At 41.5% G+C, this 18903-nt stretch overlaps 1 protein-coding gene across 2 annotated transcripts; it reads left to right on the top strand.

The window, feature by feature from the left end:
• Positions 1 to 221: 221 nt before the first annotated feature.
• On the top strand, positions 222 to 9454 carry alas2 (aminolevulinate, delta-, synthase 2). 2 transcript variants are annotated; one of them, XM_040153698.1, is made up of 10 exons: positions 222 to 344; positions 1543 to 1889; positions 2053 to 2148; positions 2300 to 2522; positions 3152 to 3336; positions 3591 to 3770; positions 5229 to 5393; positions 6925 to 7193; positions 8319 to 8481; positions 8805 to 9453. In XM_040153698.1, the coding sequence occupies exons 2-10, from the start codon at positions 1559 to 1561 to the stop codon at positions 8966 to 8968; spliced, it is 1776 nt and encodes a 591-aa protein (XP_040009632.1). In that variant the 5' UTR covers positions 222 to 344; positions 1543 to 1558; the 3' UTR covers positions 8969 to 9453. The 2 variants fall into 2 exon arrangements, with proteins under 2 accessions (XP_040009632.1, XP_040009633.1); XM_040153699.1 differs by lacking the exon at positions 2053 to 2148 and having other exon boundaries at positions 8805 to 9454.
• The last annotated feature ends 9449 nt before the right edge of the window (positions 9455 to 18903 follow it).

The following is an 18903-nucleotide window of genomic DNA, read 5'->3' as shown; positions in this document are numbered from 1 at the left end:
ATTGTGTGTTATAGTTGGTTACAGATATACAGTAGCTTATTTTTGCTCTTCAACAACTCAGACATCAAAGTGAAATGTCCACCGTGAAGTCATGAGAAATGACAGAGAGTGACACAACTTTAATGGAACCCTATCAGCATCTATGCACCTCCCATAGACACACACATGTGCGCAAGTGCGACTCCCTGGGTGGCCCCCAAAGCTGAGACCCACATGACACCTCAGAGGGGTGGGAGCACAGCTGATTGCATAATGCTCTTCAACATCTGACGACCAACTGTTGACACTTTCTGACCCTCCGTCTATTTGCTGTTTAAAAGTTCGTCCTCAGTGCAGGTCAACAGGTGAGCTTCCTGACAGTCTTCACTTCTGACCATAATTGTTTCATTATATTGATTGTTAATATTATCACAATTATTACCATTATTTTGATTTTAGTTATGGTTGTAGTGGTAATCATACAATTGCTAGCATGTGTATTATTAGTAGCAGTGTTACTATTATAGTTAATTATGCTTTATTTTATTTATTCATTCATTCATGTGGTGGAGAACATGTCATGCACTAAATGACTTTAATTAACAGTCAATGAGCGGAGACATAAGGTGTACATACTCCACATACTTCTATATAGCAGCTTATTGCTAATTTAAGGATATGTGGCTGTTCATTTTAAGTGGTCAATGGTTAAATGTTTTCAACAACAACAAAAACAATATTAAGATAAAATAAAGTTTTGACCTACTTGTGGTGTTCAAATGGCACTAGTCTTTGACAGGCCAAAGTAAAGATAACATCTTACCACAAGAAAAATCCACAGATCCCAACAATTACCTTATCTGCTGACCGCAGGACATTGTGAGGGAAATGATACAGCCGGTCTCCGTTTGTAAACTAAACTACAAATAGAGAAGATCATCAGGAAATTAAAGTCTGAACTAAGTATGATTTTGGCCTCATTTGGTGGATTATTTATCACAGCCAATATTCGTTTTTGCCTCTCAGTCTGAAAAACGTTTAACAGCAGGGAAATAATAATTAATTAGAATTAGATGCATCCCTGATGTGTTTTGTAGGGGATTATTTGATAGCTACTGCAGTAATCAGCCTCAGCTGATGACGTCTGTCAGGGCAGCACTAGAGCGTCTGCAGGGTGAAGATAAGCAGCAGCAACCTGCCGCACCCTGGAGGAGGCACCCGCTGCTCTCTGAAGCTAAACTGAACCTCTACATACGTTTCTAGCCCCTTTGGACATTTTTAACCATGTAAACTATAATGGGATTTTTAGTTTTATGGCGCTCAGTGTCAAGTTCAGTCATACCCGTCATACTCATTTTATTTTTGGTCACCTGACGATATGAGATTTTAGTCTGTCTGCGGAGGCAACAATTTCTTAAGGAAAAAGTAAATACATAATACACTTTTACATATTCTGCAATGCAATGAAATATTCATACTCTTTACAGACATACTGCAGATGCTTTGTCTGCCTTTGCAGTTTTATAGAATAAAATGATTTTGCTGTCTTCTGTCTTAACTCAGAGTAAGCTGAAGTGCCATGGCTGCCTTCCTTCATCACTGCCCCTTTCTGAAGTCAGTTCCTAAGCCAGCTTTGAGGAGGACAGGAGCCGCCTTGCTGTCTCTGGCCGATCAATGCCCCATCATCACTCGCCAGATCACCGTGGGCGGTCCGGCCTCTCTGGATGCAAAGCTGAGCGTCTCACCCACCCAAGTGAAGAGTCACCAACTTCCCACAATGGACCAAAGGATGATGTCTACTCAAACGGCCTCTCAGGTGGCTGTGTCTGTATCAAAGGGCTGCCCTTTTGTCACCTCTCGGATTGGGATGGTCCGAGCCAGCCCTGAAGTACAGGAGGACGTCAAAGAAGGTAGGCAAATTTGAACCGCTGCAGTGATTCTGCAACAACAACACCAGAGTAACTGAATTTGAACTTTTCCATATCAAATATCAAAGGGGAGACAAAAACACAGGGCAAAATAGTCAAAAGTGTAATTATCTTACACTGACAAACCTGCACCCTTCTTTCACAGGTTTGATGACTTCTCTGTTTAAGGGTTTAAAAGATTCAATCCTCCCAACATCAGTTCAAACCAACACTTTCACCCACTTCCTTAAAGACAACATGGGTATGTTTTGTAGTTTAAAAGAGATAAAAGACTCCAGTACCACTCATTTAATATGGTAAAGTCTTGTAATACACGATTTTTATTTGCCTAATCAGATGGCTGTTCACTGAATGCTGTAAGTGATTTATAGTCAAACCTATCACTCCTGCAGTTGGCCCCAGCTACGACTACGACGATTTCTTCATCGAGAAGATAGCTGAGAAAAAGAAAGACCACACATACAGGGTCTTCAAGACGGTGAACAGGAGCACTGAGGTCTTCCCTTTTGCAGAGGATTACTCTGTTTCTGGGCGGGAGGGCTCCCAGGTGTCCGTCTGGTGCAGCAACGACTATCTGGGAATGAGTCGCCACCCGCAGGTCCTCAGTGCGATCAGGTAAAATGAGACAGAAAAAGTTATCTGGATTTCTGACACTAAATTTTCCTTCACAGCTGGGTTAATGGTTTATTTTTAGACATAGAGGAGATAAAGTGCTAAGGGCTAATATTTAATTTTTCAGGGTGTATCTTGTTCAAGGACCTGCCTGTCACTGTTTTATTAATTTTTTATTCTTCAAAGATTATACAAAGATTATATAATTTGAGAGTTAAACATTTCTGCTGTCATGTCTGAAGTCAGCTCAATGAGGCAAATGTCAAGATAGTTAAGTTTCACAGCAGTCAAGTCAAAGTCCAGTCTCAAGTGCCGAAGTTTTAAACTTACTATAAGTCTAACTTGATTCTACAGCTCTGGCAAAAAGCAAACTTGAAACAGAATCCAGCCATTGTACCATTTGTATTTCAGTGGCAGATGCAAATGTCGGGTTCAATCTATTTTCACTTTCTTTCTGAATATAAGACATTTTTACTTATTTATTAATTTTTGAGTTCCAGGTGTAGTACTGGGAACCGTTATTTTGATGTTTAAGACTGAATTTCAAAGAACATTTGAAAGAAAAAGATAGGATAGCTTCCATGGCATGGATTATATGAGATCTTTTATCATTTTGTTCTGGATCCTCTCAGAGATGCCCTCGACAGGCACGGTGCAGGAGCAGGTGGGACCAGGAACATCTCAGGCACCAGTAACTTCCATGTGTCTCTGGAGAAGGAGCTTGCCCAGCTACACCAGAAAGATGCAGCTCTGGTCTTCTCCTCCTGCTTCGTGGCAAATGACTCCACCCTCTTCACTTTAGCTAAAATGCTGCCAGGTAAATACTTACCTCTGACCTCTGAGCCATGGGCCATATAAATAGTTCAGGTAATGACATTAAGGAAAAGTCCAGCATGGATGTCACTGTCACTGTTTGCTAATGACTTTTCCAGATGCTCCGTGATTATATTCTGAGGAAACATTTCATGATTCGTACATTGTAGAAAAAAGGGGAACAGTATCTCAGGGTTGATACTGTTTCGAGGGAAGTCATCTCCACTGGTTTGATGGTGTGTTCACTGTGCCGTCCAGGGTGTGAGATCTACTCAGATGCAGGGAACCACGCATCGATGATTCAGGGCATCAGGAACAGTGGAGCAAAGCGTTTCATCTTCCGCCACAATGACAGCCGACACCTGGAGGAACTGCTGCAACGCTCTGACCCCAAGACACCCAAAATAGTGGCATTTGAGACTGTGCACTCGATGGATGGTAAGAATGATGAAACGTTAAGATGCTTTGATAGTAGAGATTGTTTAGATTTTATTTTATTTGTATGCTTAGTTAATTTTTTAGTGGACAAACCTACTTAAATGTATCCTTGTATGTAGTTTTGACTGTACCGCAACAGTGGGGCCAGCCCTATAAACACACTGACTGACTGAATGCTTAGGTTACACAATTGGTGTTGGAGTTTCCCCATTGACTGTTGCTCTTTCAAAATGAAACAGTGAAAACAATTTCTAATATGTCATCAGGGGGGCGTTTACACGCAGTATGCCAACTTAGCGTGATTTACCAACTTTTCAGACCCCTTTAGCGACTTTTTTTTCCCACAAAAGCACCTAGTGAGAAGTCTAGCGACTTTTTGGTCAAACCTTAGCTACTTGCCAGTTTTGTCCCACAAGTGTGAGGTCGGGCTTTCCCTCTGCAGGCACACCTTTCTATGTATCTCTTTCAATTGGCCGCACGGCAGCCGACACAGACATGAATGAGCTTCTAACCTTCTCACTGAGTGATCATTTTACATGTAAATGTAGCCTAAATCACAGCACAACGTTGTCTTTAACTTAGGTGTATGCTGATTTTGTCAGACAACGTCGTGGTTATAAAATCACTATTTCAGCAGTGTAGAGCGGCAACTTGGAAATGGCTTGGAAGTGACTGCTGGTTAACACTTTGCCGTATATTGGTGGCTGTATGGTGAACACAGTCTTAGACAGTTTACCATCAATATATTTAGTAACGGATAGCTGTAATCAATAAAATGCTCATAAAACTGAGTTTAAAAAAGAAATATATTATTGAAATATATAAAACACACAACCCATAGAAATCTCAAGAATTTCAATTGTTTTCTGCCAAAGCAAGAAACGGACCAAAACCCTTTTTAAAAATATCATTAATGCAAAGAAATACTACTTGAAATTTGCTAATTATATCTCTAATGAATCTATACGTATGATATGTAAATTTGGTCAAACAGTCATCATCAGCAAAGTTCATAATTCTTAGCCAAGAAAAAGAAAGCTGGCATTGGTGTATTTATATTTCTATAATCTGCAGTTATTCAGTCAGCCGTATCTGTCATTCATCACTGTCACCCATGGGAAGAAATGGTGCTCAGCTCTTTCTCTCTGATATCACAACAGCGACAGCTCCATAGAGCACAAACTGATGTAGACTGAATGGATGGTTGTGACTATATCCAGGAGAATTTTACTCCAAAAAAGCCATTTTGAAATAAATGTTATATGATTTGTAGAATTACAAGAGATTCTAATATCCTCAGCTCATAAGAACAACTCTCCATATACATTTTCCACATCCTGCTGCAGCACATGTGTGTTCTAGATATTACAACACGGTGGAATTTGCAGCACGAATATCCTGCTGTTCACCTATGTTGCACAGTTCTAATTATACCACCTTATTCTCTGGGGCTTTCAGGTGCCATATGTCCTCTAGAAGAGCTGTGCGATGTAGCTCACCGTTATGGAGCTCTGACGTTTGTTGATGAAGTTCACGCTGTGGGCCTGTATGGAGCCCATGGAGCAGGAGTGGGAGAGAGGGACAATGTTATGCACAAGATTGACATTGTGTCCGGGACCTTAGGTGAGTATCTTTTGGAAAAAATTCAGTTCTTGTGCATTTAAAATTCACGATTAAAGTCACTGTTTTGTTTTATCCCGTTTTGTTGTGATGAAATTTTATATTTATTAAAGAAATTAAAGGACACTCCCACACTGATAACACTTACATCAGTCATCCTCCAACGTGCCCTTTCGCTATGACACCAAGAAGGGCAAGGCAAACAGCTTCAAACTGTCATAGATTAATTGGCTCTCAAACTCCCATTCACAGCCTCTCTTGCACTAACCGACAATATTATACTGCCAAAACAGCAGCAATAGTTCTCAACAAGCATGGTCCTGCTTTTATGTTGGTTAATAGAGGGCAGGAGAAGAGTGAGCTCTCATCAAAGAAAGCAGAGGTTTTTATCAGCTGGGTGCCAACTTTACTCCCTCTCTGGTCATACTGATAAAGCCATCATCAGGGAGTCCGTGCTGCGTGTACCTTTATGATGACAGTAAAGTTCATCCCTGTCAACCACACATCAAATGTAAGCTAATTCTGGATTACAACACTAGACTTTACAATGCATGGCAGCAAGTGTTCACTCGGCAATAAATAAAGTAAAAAGGCTCAAAGTGAAGTAACAAATGAATAGTGGTGTGTTATCAACACATAAAATTCACAGTTTTATTCGATATATTATGGCGATTTAATCATGTGATACAGAAAAATGATCAATTAATCATTCATGAATTCATCATATCATTTAACTTTTAACTAAACAGTATAGTATTTGGGACTTTAAAATAAAACACCGGGAGTTTAATCTCACTATCAGCACCTTATACAAAACAAAAGTCATTTAAATACTTAAAAAAATGATGTGGTGTCAATGTTAATCTCAGCCCAAGTACCTCAACCACAGCATCATTCTACATACAGACTGCATGCAGTACATTTATTGAATCAGGCCCTTTAGCGATTAAATTTAAGATTACATCCCTACATATTAGCAAACATCCTCATTTCACCAATATTTTAGGCACTAACATGCCAGAATATGTTCTGTGTAATTTTCTGTCCATCAGAGTCCATCAGATTCTGTACTTTGGTAAAAGTATCAATAAAACAATGTAAAAGTACATAATCACAACTAAAGTCCTGCATTCAAAATGACATTAATAGTATCATTAATAAATCTACAGTACATATGTATTAAAGGTAAAAGTACTCGTTATGCCCAATGGCCATTTTCCAAATGTCATGTTATTGTATTTGTTATTTAACTGTATTGTTATCGTAACAATTAATATTCTGTATACTGTTGGGCAGTTTAAACTACAATAATGTATTATATATTATATGCTGAATATTTATCTACAAGGTAACTTTAGCTGTCAAATAAATATGTGGAGTAAAATTTGTCCTCTCTGAAATGTAAGGGTATAGAAAAAGTAAAGTACTATGACTTAAAGTATTTTACATTTGCAATCACTAAATGGACTTCCCAACACTGCTCTTTTCCTGTCTCCTCACCTCATATGCCCTCTGTCATCTGTCAATGTTCCAGGAAAAGCCTTTGGCTGTGTGGGGGGCTACATTGCCAGCAGCGCCGCCCTAGTGGACACAGTGCGCTCTTTCGCAGCTGGCTTCATCTTCACCACTGCCCTGCCACCAATGGTCCTGGCTGGAGCCCTGGAGTCTGTCCGGGTCCTGAAGAGCCCCGAGGGGCAGGGGCTCCGCAGAGCCCACCAGAGGAACGTCAAACACATGAGGCAACTTCTCATGGATAATGGCCTGCCTGTGGTCAACTGCCCCAGCCACATCATCCCCATACGGGTAGGAAGATGTAGCACTGCTGCTGCCCCCACTACTATATTATCTCTCCCTACCAACTCCTCACCTGACAATAGTGAAGTGTCTTTAACATCAATGCAATAGCAGCTTTAGCAGGCTATTCAATTTCTCTCAAGACAAGGCAAAAGTCTATAACCAAGCTCATGATTGTCACAGAGAATTATCTTACACTTGGAAATGGATAACAACATACTCATTTGTTACGTCATTAGCAAAGAACTCTGGCAATTATAATAATAATCTCATATTCTGCATATATGCAAAACACCTATACTTTTAAGATTATACCTTATGCATAAAAAATATAATTTGATGTATAATAAATCTATGGTAACAAACCGTTTGGTACATGCAGGTGGCAGCCTTTTTTGTGAGCATCACTGTATGGGCCTTTTGACATGTCACAGTAGGAGAAGAACAAGTGGAAATATTAAAATGAATGGTGGTTGAATTCCCTTTAGCTGCTTCAGTTTCAGGGTCCTGGTATTTTTCCTGCTGGCTCACTGTCACACTGTCATGTCTTACTGGGACACTGGAACAGAACAGAGCCATGATAAATGTTAACACCTGCGCTTTTCCTGCTATGACAAATCAAAATTTCTGCTGTCAAAAAAGTCTAATGTATATACTTATATAACTCAACAAGTACAGCACAGCCACCAGAGTAACTATAGACTTTTTCAGTGTTTAGCTGGAAACACTGAAATGTATACATTTTAAAAAAAAACAATTATAAGTCATGAATTAAGACTGCATTTAAATTATTCAAATTTAAATACTTTTGTAACACCATTTATTTTGTGGTTCCATTTTAAAATTCAATTATTAATACATAATTTAAAGACAGTTTAGAGGTTTTTCCTTTTCTTAATGCATCATTTAGAAGCTAATAAAATTAGTCAATTTGAAATTACTTTTTAAAATGCATCACTGTATTAATCAGTTATAACTAAATACTTAAAAAGTCTAAAATTAAGCCAGAGGCACACTTTAGAGTAGTGCAGTGGAGTAAATCGCAGTACTCGCTTTCGACTTGTATAACCTGATTGTGCTGAATAAAAGCGTCACTAAATGGTTAATGTCACATCTCATTGGTCCATATTCTAGGTGGGCAACGCTGAGCTGAACACCAAGGTGTGTGACACCCTGCTGGAGAGACACAACATCTACGTCCAGGCCATCAACTACCCCACAGTGCCTCGCGGTGAGGAGCTGCTACGCCTCGCTCCGTCTCCTCATCACAAACCTGCCATGATGGAGTACTTTGTGGGTGAGTGTGGGGATCCTTACACTATTGGGTCAGAGTTGTTGCAGTAAACATTCAATCAAGTTAAGTGGGGACCATAGCAGGTACAAATGATTTATGTTTGTCCTTAGTCTCTTCGAGTCGGAAGCATATATGGGCCTCTTGGCATCCACCTGTCACAAAATACTGCAATCCAGTAAAAATGACAATATCGTACAATTATTGTCTCACACCATAATCTTTGTGTGTGCTAGCTCAAATGGCCAGAGAAATTAAGTTTTAGGACAGAGACATACATATTGGCATTTATTTAGTCATTCTTATAAATGTTCACGTTTCCTTCACAGATGCACTGGTGGAGGTGTGGCGGGAGGCAGGGCTCCTACTCAACAGCCCGGCCACGGCTTCCTGCACCTTCTGTGACCGCCCGCTGCATTTTGACCTCATGAGTGAGTGGGAGAAATCCTACTTCGGTAACATGGAACCACAATATATTACTGTGTCTGCGTAATACCAAAGCACACCTAGTTTCTCAACACAAGATACAAATACAGTATGTGCATATATTTAATGCTAAATTTTGACATCATTTTAAATGATAAAGTCCTATGTAAGGTGCACTGAGAAGAGTACCAATGTAAAGACTTTGTATTTTTGTTTAAATTTTCCCTAATGTCAGTGGGATGGACTAAATTCCAGTATTTATTCATGTTCCCTTGTATTATTGAAGAAAATTGTGCCTCCTCCATTTTAGAAGCATAAAACCTGCACATTGGGCACTTTCTTTAATATTTTATCTAGATGTGATGGTTTGAATTAATCTAATTTCATGTTGCGTGTTTCCCTTTATACCATATAATCATCATAACCATCATGTATTGTTTCCATTTCCAAAATAATTCAATTACTTATGTGTCAGTCATAAAATGTATCTGCTGAAATTAATTGGTTCAAAAAATATTAGATAATGAAATACAGCATAATAAAACATTCAATAAAATTGTGGTGTTGATATTCAATATACTGTTGTGCTGTGATTGTAAAGCTACCGAATACTACAACAAACAGTGCTGTTAAACCTTAATTAGTACTTAATTAGACTTAATACAAATCAAAGCATCGTGTCCTCAAAGAATAAATTTGTGGAGGATTTCTCATCAGGTGTCCCCACAAAACGACATCTTAAGGAACAGGGACTGGCATGGCCACATTATATAAGCTCAGCCTCAGCTCCTGTGTCGTGTTTGATTCTCTATCATAACTAGTTGACGTTGCAGGGGCTGGCCACTTCCCGTTTGACCCTTGCCCTTAGTCTGCGGAGGGCTGCGTTCTCACTATCGACAATGAGGCCACAGTCAATCAATGTCCAGGCTTTACTGAGCTGCTGCTCCCCATAGTGCTGCATCGCCCCCTGCAGGAAGCACTCAGCTAGAGGCAGCCTCCCCAGACCGGCCTCCACACACTGGATGGCCTGGTCCCTGTGGAGCTCCAGGGCCCGAGTGAAGTCCTCCAGAGCTGCTGCTTCTCTGGAACAGAGCACCAGGCTGCGACCTCGCCGACACAGGTCCTCCGCCCAGACTTGGGGGTCATCTGAGCAGCTGGAGCTGGATCCACCGTGTTTCTGGATAACTCTGTCCAGGTCAGCTATGGCCCGCTCGTGTAAGCCCAGCTGAGCGAGGCAGGCAGCCCGCTGGCGAAGATACTGGAGTCTTTGATTTCCAACTGCTTGCACTGCTACAGTCAGGAGTGTGAGGGCCTGATCCCACTGGCCATCTGACGACACCCTGCTGGCCTCATGCGCTGCTGCCTGTTACAATATAGATGCCAAACAATTAATATGCTATTTATAAATGCATTAATACTCTTTATTTACAATCCTTCAGGTAGATTAGGGGAAGATGCTGTTGCGCTGTCTTGTAAGTATTGTAAAACTGTTTACTGATTCTCTGACCTTACTGTCCATTACAAGCATATGAAATATGCATTGTGATATTTTAAGAGAGAACCTCCTAAATTGATGGAGGTGCCACTGCAGCTTTGTACAGTTTTTGGTTTTATTTAGGTTTTTTGATATATTTTTGTTAGCACATATTAAAATGTAAGTTAAAAAAAAGGATGCCATCTAAAAACTTAAGACAAAAGAGATCAAATCAAAATTTCAATCAGGTCAAGTCAGGTGTTGAGAAAAGATACCAGGGGTTTCACAGAATCACAGAGGAGCTCAGCTCTGTCAGTGTGATAAGACTGAAAAATAACACCGCAAATTAGACAGCAAATGATTCAATTTCATAATTTCTTCCATCAGTGAGTGAGTTTATTCTACAGTCCAATAGTATATAGTACATAGAAAACTGTCTAGAACAGAAAAAATAAATATATATCCTAAAGGCTCGTTCCATTTTACAGTCTTGGTGATATAGAATTTTACATATTATAATCTGAACAGCTTTATTTTATTTTAAATTTATTTATTTGCAACACTCAAATTAATTGCTCTATATCAATCTAAAAGAAGAGATTTGGACACATTTTTTTAAAATGAAAATGTGTCTACAGCTAAATGACAAAAGTAATTTGCTGATGATAGTAGAATAAAAAATGCCATAACAAATCATTTTGCCCAAGACATTCGTTCTTAAAACTGAAATCTAAGATTCCAGCATTGAGTCTTACCTGTGCCATGCATTTTCGCTGTCTGAATGGGACCAGAGCCAGCAAGAAGTCCAGACTGGATGGCTCTTTTTCAGTAAGTTTGCTGAGCCTGCGAGCTGCGCTGCGGTAGTTCTGTTGCCAGGCCTCCACCACACCCACCCTGGCTTGGGCCACTGCATCTCTTGGCTCCTGGCCAAACACCTGGTACAGATGAGCGCCCGCAGCCTTAACTTCACCTGGAGTATAACAGCGGGAGTAAGGATTACTGTAAACGGGAGTACAAGCTTCAGCAGTTCTTCTTTATTTAAATGGAAACACCACATAGCCTAAACCATAATCTCCTAAACAGACCATTTCCAGTGACATCAAGTTCCCATCTCACCTTTGGCTAAGAGTATGTCCACATAGAGGAGATGCCATCGGGGGTCTCTGCAGTCAGTCCTCATCAAAGCTCCACCGATTATAAAAGCCTCTCTGAGCTGGTCTTCATGGCAGGGGGCAGCATTAGTGACCAGGATGTCGGACAGATTGGTCCGACAGAACTGATGCAGCCAATCACAGACCAGCTTCTGTGCCTTATCCTTGAGTGACAGGATGTCTTTGGTGACTATGTCAGTGTTTATCTGAAGGGCTGCCAGGATATCACGGGTGCATTCCTATAGTGTGGAAAAAAGGCCTTTTGGAATTTTTAATTTTATTGAACATCCACATCTCCAACATCAGCACCAGACAGTTTTAAGTAAAATTACATTTGTCCTATCAGCAAAAATTCAACTATGTTTGTAAAAGAACACAGTATCCCGTACTCTGAGAATCTGCAAATCCTGCTTGCCCAAACTTTTCGTGTGGAAGAGTGTTCGCTTCTCTGCCAACATGAAATGATACATCTCTTGCCTCTTTTTCCTGCCAGCGTTGGTCATCATAAACATAATACTAGCACTTTCCACATCACTAAATATGGGACCCCTAAAATTAAAAAAAAACTTTTTCACTGTAACTGTAACTGTGTAGCATAGTAAGTCATAGCAAGTTTTGACGACAGAGCATAAAATAAGAGTAAATTTGAAATAAGGTACATAAGGCACATTTGAACAGTGTTTCAACTCAAGAATACCTTTTGTTGATTCAGCATGAGATAGGTGAAGCCTCTTCCACAGAGGGCCTGAACATGTTTTGGGTGCTCCTTCAGAATGGCACTGAAATCAAAGATGGCCGTCTTTTGTTGGCCCAGCAGGGCATAACATCTGGCTCTTTCCAACAGGGAGTCTGCTGCCTCACCACCTTGAAAAGCACAATTACTTGATTGTTTTTATGGTATTTACAATATTATCTCATGTCATTGGCCATTTCCATACTATTACATTAAAAAGCACAGATCTGGATAAACAGAGTAGTAGCATGTATGATGCGTTGAAATGGCTTGACATTGATAGGCATCTGCTCAGGCTGACCGTCTTCTAGTTAAACAATACATAGCCAATATGTCTGCGTAGTGTTCACTGTTTGGAAAAGCATGTGCCTCTGCTGAACTGAAGTCAAATCTAGAAACAAAACTATTGTTTTGTGCCAACCCTTCCCTTTATCACTTTAATCATTCCCCCATCTAGATTAAAGTGTTACCCGAAGTTAATTAAGTCAACAATCAGAATCAGACCAGGAACAAACATCCATATCTCATCAGTCAGATTCTAATCACCAGATGCCATGATAGCGATGGAGAGATAAGCCACTGCCTCCCTGAGAGCGCTCTCCTCTCTCGTGCCCTCCAGGATGCGTTTTGCGGCAGCGTGGCAGTGTCCCTGCAGCAGTGCACGGTCCTTCTGCTGTGCCACCGCCAACAGGGGGCACAAGCAGCTCGTATCCCCGCACTGAGTGAGCTTTTTCAGCAGCTGCATGAAAGAATGGACAGATATGAAATCTCTCTCACTGTAAAAGCTGCAAAAATAAGGAATGAAAATACTAAGCTACCTGACACAGTTCTGTGTTGTCACTGCATTCCTTCAGAATAATGTACGTGTAATCTTGGAGCACCGTGTATGATATTTAAATGAAAGGAAATTCACAGCCACAGCTCTGTGAGCTATTTGTGACTAATATAAACATAGACCTGTGGTTTGAGCAACGTCATTGTTGAGTAATTTTTGCTGTATTTTATTTAACATGTAACATTTCAGTGGTCACCAGAAATATGACAGAACACTATTCATCCTGGACGATTTTTTCAAATTCATTAATTAAATTCATTAATGAAAACAGAGCAAGATCATGTTGTGGCACCGGGTTTGACAAAGACTTAATCAATTCATATAAAAAATAAGAAAGCAATTGTGAATGAGAATGGCACAGGCATTTTTCACCCTAAACCTATCAAGAATTTTGTTTGGTTTGTTGTGGACAGTGACCATATTGGCTATTTTTATTCAGCTCCCCTGCCTATTTTTAATTAAGGTATGACCATTTTAGCTCAAGCTACCAAAACAGGTTACATTGCAAAATTGTATTGATATAAAATATGCAATACAATATTGCAATACAATAGGTTTTCAGTAACACTTTCAAGCAAATACACTCCTATGTAACACATAAATACTAGGCCACAGACAGCAATTTCAATATCTTTTCACGAAATCTAAAAGGTGCATAAAACGTGAAACTGTTCACATTAATTAATAATTGTGGTATTTCCATTTTGCTGGAAAAATGCCCTGGATCTCCTTTGATGAGCTAATGGTGCCTCTGAACATCGCTTTAGGAATCTGCTCTAATCCTACTATACATACCTGATTGGTGTCATAAAGAAAGCCCCTGTGCAGCTGCAGCAGGGCGAGGCGAGCCAGAATAGGTGCCCGCGGACTGGTGGGCCCGACAGAGAGCAGTAGCCGGTAGGCCTCCTCCACCCGGCCAAGCTGGTACAAGGCATCTGCTGCCAGGATCTGAGGCCCATCAGCACCCGGCTGGAGCTCCATCAGCAGCACAGCCAGGGACTGGACACCAGCAGGAGTCCTAATGCACAAAGCGGGAAAAGGTACTTGATCACGCAAATATATTTTACTGAGATAACATGGGGACTTTCATTAGAACAGAATTCATGAACTGAATTTTGTAGATTTATTGAGATGTTAAGCACGGAACTAAGTAAATCACCTGTGAAAGTTGCATAGTAAACTTCAGATCTTGGATACATGACATGCCATCAGCCGTTGGCAAGTCATGTGTCATATCATGTCAGCTACAAAGAAAATGAACGTAACTCCATTATATTCAAGTCTCCCAGTAAGCCATGACAGTGTGGCAGTGAGCCAGCATGAACAATACCAGCACCCTGAAAATGTAGCAGCTAAATGGAATTCAGTCATTGTTAACTTTATTTTTTACACCTGTGCTTGTCCTGTTGTGTTATGCCAAAATATCCCCTGTCTAAAAGGCCTATTGATTAACTGTATATGAGACAAACATCATACCCTGATCTGTGGTTGTCTCTCTTTGATCGGAAATGCAGCTGATCCTCCTGCTGGGGTTGCTGGGAGTCTTCAGTGGATCTGGATTTGGTTTCGTGCTCTCCAGTCCCCTCCAGTATGACTCGTCCCTGCTCCACTAAAACAGTAAACAGCAGCCCCCGGCAGTTCCATGGCACCAAGCAGCGAACAGCCAGTGCTGTTTCCTGAGGCTGCAGCCTGCTGGCTGTCACATAGTCCAGAGCTGTGAGGTAGTTTAAGCCACCCATCATGCGTAGGAGCCCCCTGCCACAGAGCGCCCGCACACAGCTCGATGGGTGGGGGGCATTGTGTTCAATCACAGCCTGGAAGTCTTCTAATGCCCCCTTGTGGTCATCGGAGAGAAGTCTGGCATATCCACGAAGAACCTGGACTGTGTTTTGATAGCTCTGCTGACCTTGGGCAGCAGCTAGCTGGCTACAGATGGAGAGGGCCTCTTTGTGTTCCCCTCTGAGGAGAAGACAGTCGGCCAGTCGTACCCGCAACTCTCTGCCTCCCCCCTTAGGCTCTAAATGGCACAGAGCCCGTAACTGAGTGATCACAGGGTCCAGGAGTTCAACTCCTTCAGTGGACCGCAGGTCTGGACGGATGAGGACCCTCTCTCTGTAACCAAACAGGCCCCTCTCTGCCTGCTGACGGAGATGGTTGCGAGCTGCCACCCCTGTACCATGATCTGTGAACAGCTTTTGGAAATAACTTCGGGCAGTGGCAGGGTGAACCTCAAATGCCTCCCCCAGATCCCCACACGCCTCCGCGGTCCGTCCCCCTGCTGAGAAGCAGGCAGCTGCTCGACTGGTTAAGAGCCGAGCTCTCGTCTCAGGGCTGCTAAGGAATGACTTGTCTATACTACTCTCTGATATTTTCTGACAATGACCATGATGCAAGAGAGCAGAGTACACTTCTGCACTGTCCCCAAACCTGCCTGCCAAAAACAAATTTGCAGCTTGAAGTTCCTGCACTTCCCTACTTCCAGGCGAGATAGCCAACAAAAACTCAATAATTACGGAAGAAGCCTCTACACTAAGCTTATCATTCTCCTTGGATGTCACTGCCCACTGACTGTCAAACATCAGAAAAGGATGTGCATGCAGTATTTGGGCAGTAATGGCCTTCACTATTTTTGACAGGTGCTGAGCCTGTCTGGTTTTCACCAGCCTGACAGTTTCAGATTTGTTACTCTGATATGTTTTGAGGTAAAGCTTCAGTCCCTTAATACTGTGAGGCTCTGCAAACAAGCAGGCCAGAGCGCAAGTTATTTCCAACACCATGCGAGTCAAACCTTTTGGATGAGGGTTTCGCTTCCCTTCAAGCAGAGCAGCGCAGCGAGCAAAAATCTCCTCGCAGCCTTGCCCGCCATTCTGAAGGAGAGACTCCATTTTGAAAATGGTGGCTGACAGATTGTTGGGGCAGAGTGTGGACAGAAACACAGCGGCCAGACCTTTATTAAGACCGTCAGCAGGCTGATTCTCTCCATGACTGTCGAGCCAACATTCTAGGCTAGAGATCACCCCAGCCAGGCTGGACTTCTCCAATTTCCGCATGTGGGACACGGTGGAGGCGGCATGAATCCTGAAGGCAGATGTGTAGAGAGAGGTTGCCCTCCCCAGCTCTCCAGCCTCAAGGAACTTGTCTCCATCCTCACATAGCTCTGAAACACTGACTCCAGGTCGAACCACAGCAGTCATGATCAGGCAGCAGGCCCTCTCAATCTGTTTTTCTCTCTTCACCTGTACACAGTGAAGACAACATGGGTGTCACCCGATGTTGAAAACAAGACACGAATTTTAGTAGTCAGCATATTGTATCAAAATTTCTCATGATAGGCGTTCCTCACAGCAGACATTTTGACTTGTCATAGCAGGAAAAGCACAGGTTTTACGAATACCATTGTCCAAGTCAAGTGTCCCAGTAAGCCATGACAGTATGACGACATGCACGATACCAGGACCCTGAAACTGAAGCAGCTAAATGGAATTCAGCCATCACTGATCATATTATTTAGACATTTGTTTTTACTACCATGACGTGACACAAGTCCTTCATGAAAAAGTGCGATGGGTAATGAAAAGCAAACTCCGTCAGCTCCAGGAGGCTCGCATTTGAAAAATATACTGGTATGGGTTCAATATTATTTTTACTGCTGATATTTGGCCCACACTGGAATTGGTGTTTTGTATTTTGATTTTTTTTTTTTTACTGAATTATGATACTGATGTAACTTCCTATTTTGCAGCAGTTTAATGATATTCTACAAACAAGAAACATGCAGAAATGTTTAGTCAAGCAATTTTGAAAGTCGTAACCTGCTTTGACCCATCATTGCAAAAATAATATATCAACCTCTAATAAATACTGGAATTGTCAAACTATTATTTATATACAGTATTCTGTAAAGGTTTTAGGCATTTTATATGTTTTGATTCTTATCAATCATGCAATACCATTAGGGTGGTGTCTGATCAGTCCAAAATTCATCCTGAAGCATGACAACAACCCCAAACATAAAGCCAGAGTCATAGAGAGCTATCTTCAGTGACAAGAAGAACTAGGAGTCCTGCAACAGATGGTGTGCCCCCCACAGAACCCTCAACATCATCCAGTCAGTCTGGGATTACATGAGGAGACAGAAGACACATAAAACAGCCTAAATCCCCGGAGGAACTGAGGCAAGTTCTCCAAGATGCTTCAAACAACTTGCCTGCAAGTACCTTGAAGAACTGTGCTCGCGTATAACGAGGAGACTTGGTGCTGTTTTACAGGCAAAGGTTTTATCTGTTTACTGCACTTTGAAAGCATCCTCAGGGCCTGAAACTTTTGCACACTACTGTATTTTTACATTCAGCCTCGACATGAAATATAGGTGAAATTTTAGAAAGCAACTTACAGGAGCAAATTTGGGAATATAGGGTCAAATCTAAGGACATTGTTCTGAAGAAAAATTCTCGTGGATTACTGTGACATTGACAAATAATGTCCTGTACGTGAAAAAATAACTCTGGGTACTACCTTCAGATTTGGTCAAATAATTACCCAACTTTAATATGATGTTTTATTTTAGTCCCTCTGCCTCTGCGGAGGGGATTTCTCTGCCCCACGGTTCACCTACCTGCTCCTTTGGCTTTTGTGGCCAGCAGTGCACTCACCAAAACTTGAAAGAACACCGAGCTGACTCCCTGACTTTTCAAAAGTCTGAATAAGGAAACTAACTCACTGATACGGTCGACGTCGATTCGTTTCCCGTAACTTGAACGTCCGGAGAACAGAAAACCTGGCCCCCATTTTTGTAATTCAATAGCTGTCGGCTCAGAGTTGCCAGGGCAACACGGTGTGTGCACGCTCATTCAGCAGAAGGTGGTGTTTTTTTTTTCTTTTTCTTGTTTTTTTTCTCAATTTTTTAGTCTGTTATAGGTGGAAAGACACAGAGAGCGAAAGATAGTAAAAAGATTAAAAAAAAAACCAACCAACAAGCTTCACATCCCGGTAAACTCCCTCCTGGTTTTCGGTCCTCTCTGCTGTCGGTATGGGACACGGCCACGGTGCGCGAGCAGGGGTCCGGTTGCCAATGGAGACCACTAACGCTGGAGCTCATACTTGTTATCGTGTTGAGATTGTTGTTTCGAGGTTTGACATCCAGTGTCACACGAGAGCGGCGATAAAACCCTATTTTTTCCCCTTTACGCCGACTCAGACAGAGCCAGGCGCGGTTAGGGTTTCTAGGAATGCTGAGAGCGAGAAAAAGTAATGAAAGTGAGAAAAGGTCCTTTAAATTACCCCAGAGAGGAGTTCATTATGTTCCCCACAGGGGCAGAAGTGTGAACATGTGCCAACTAAATTTCACTTTTCTTCTCTACATAAAATACGCACATGATCACCTATATTACTTGTCAATAACAATACATTTTGGAGGCTCAACATTCTCTCATGTTGTAGTCTAAATAAAATGTAGCCTGTTGCAATGGCCCTCATTAATAGATTAGACACCACACATACGATAACACATTTTGTTGTTTGCATTGATTTCTCCTATCAAACGTCAGCGTGGAAAATCTTGTGACATTGTGGACTGATTGAAAAGCCTACGGAAATGAGGCGTTCGCGTACAGTTGTAAGAATGAGCGCTGCTTGGCAGCACGTCAACATGTTTATGTAATATCCACAAAAATCAAGCGAATATTTATTCTCACATAATGTCAGAATTGCTGTTGTTTTGTGTCTATAAACACATTGCAAATACGATAAATATCTCTCAGTACGGGGTCTGTTCTTTTTCTATCCAGTGGGATACGGACAATGTAGGACA

The sequence above is a fragment of the Xiphias gladius genome, chromosome 18, assembly GCF_016859285.1.
Source record: "Xiphias gladius isolate SHS-SW01 ecotype Sanya breed wild chromosome 18, ASM1685928v1, whole genome shotgun sequence".
NCBI lineage: Eukaryota > Metazoa > Chordata > Actinopteri > Istiophoriformes > Xiphiidae > Xiphias > Xiphias gladius.
This window is presented reverse-complemented; position numbering and strand designations above follow the sequence as displayed.

Coding starts and splice junctions, on each gene's coding strand:
- alas2 (XM_040153698.1), top strand. CDS start 1,559: ATGGCTGCCTTCCTTCATCACTGCCCCTTTCTGAAGTCAGTTCCTAAG. Junction 2,149..2,299: donor CTTCCTTAAAGACAACATGG/GTATGTTTTGTA, acceptor TCACTCCTGCAG/TTGGCCCCAGCTACGACTAC. Junction 3,771..5,228: donor GACTGTGCACTCGATGGATG/GTAAGAATGATG, acceptor TGGGGCTTTCAG/GTGCCATATGTCCTCTAGAA.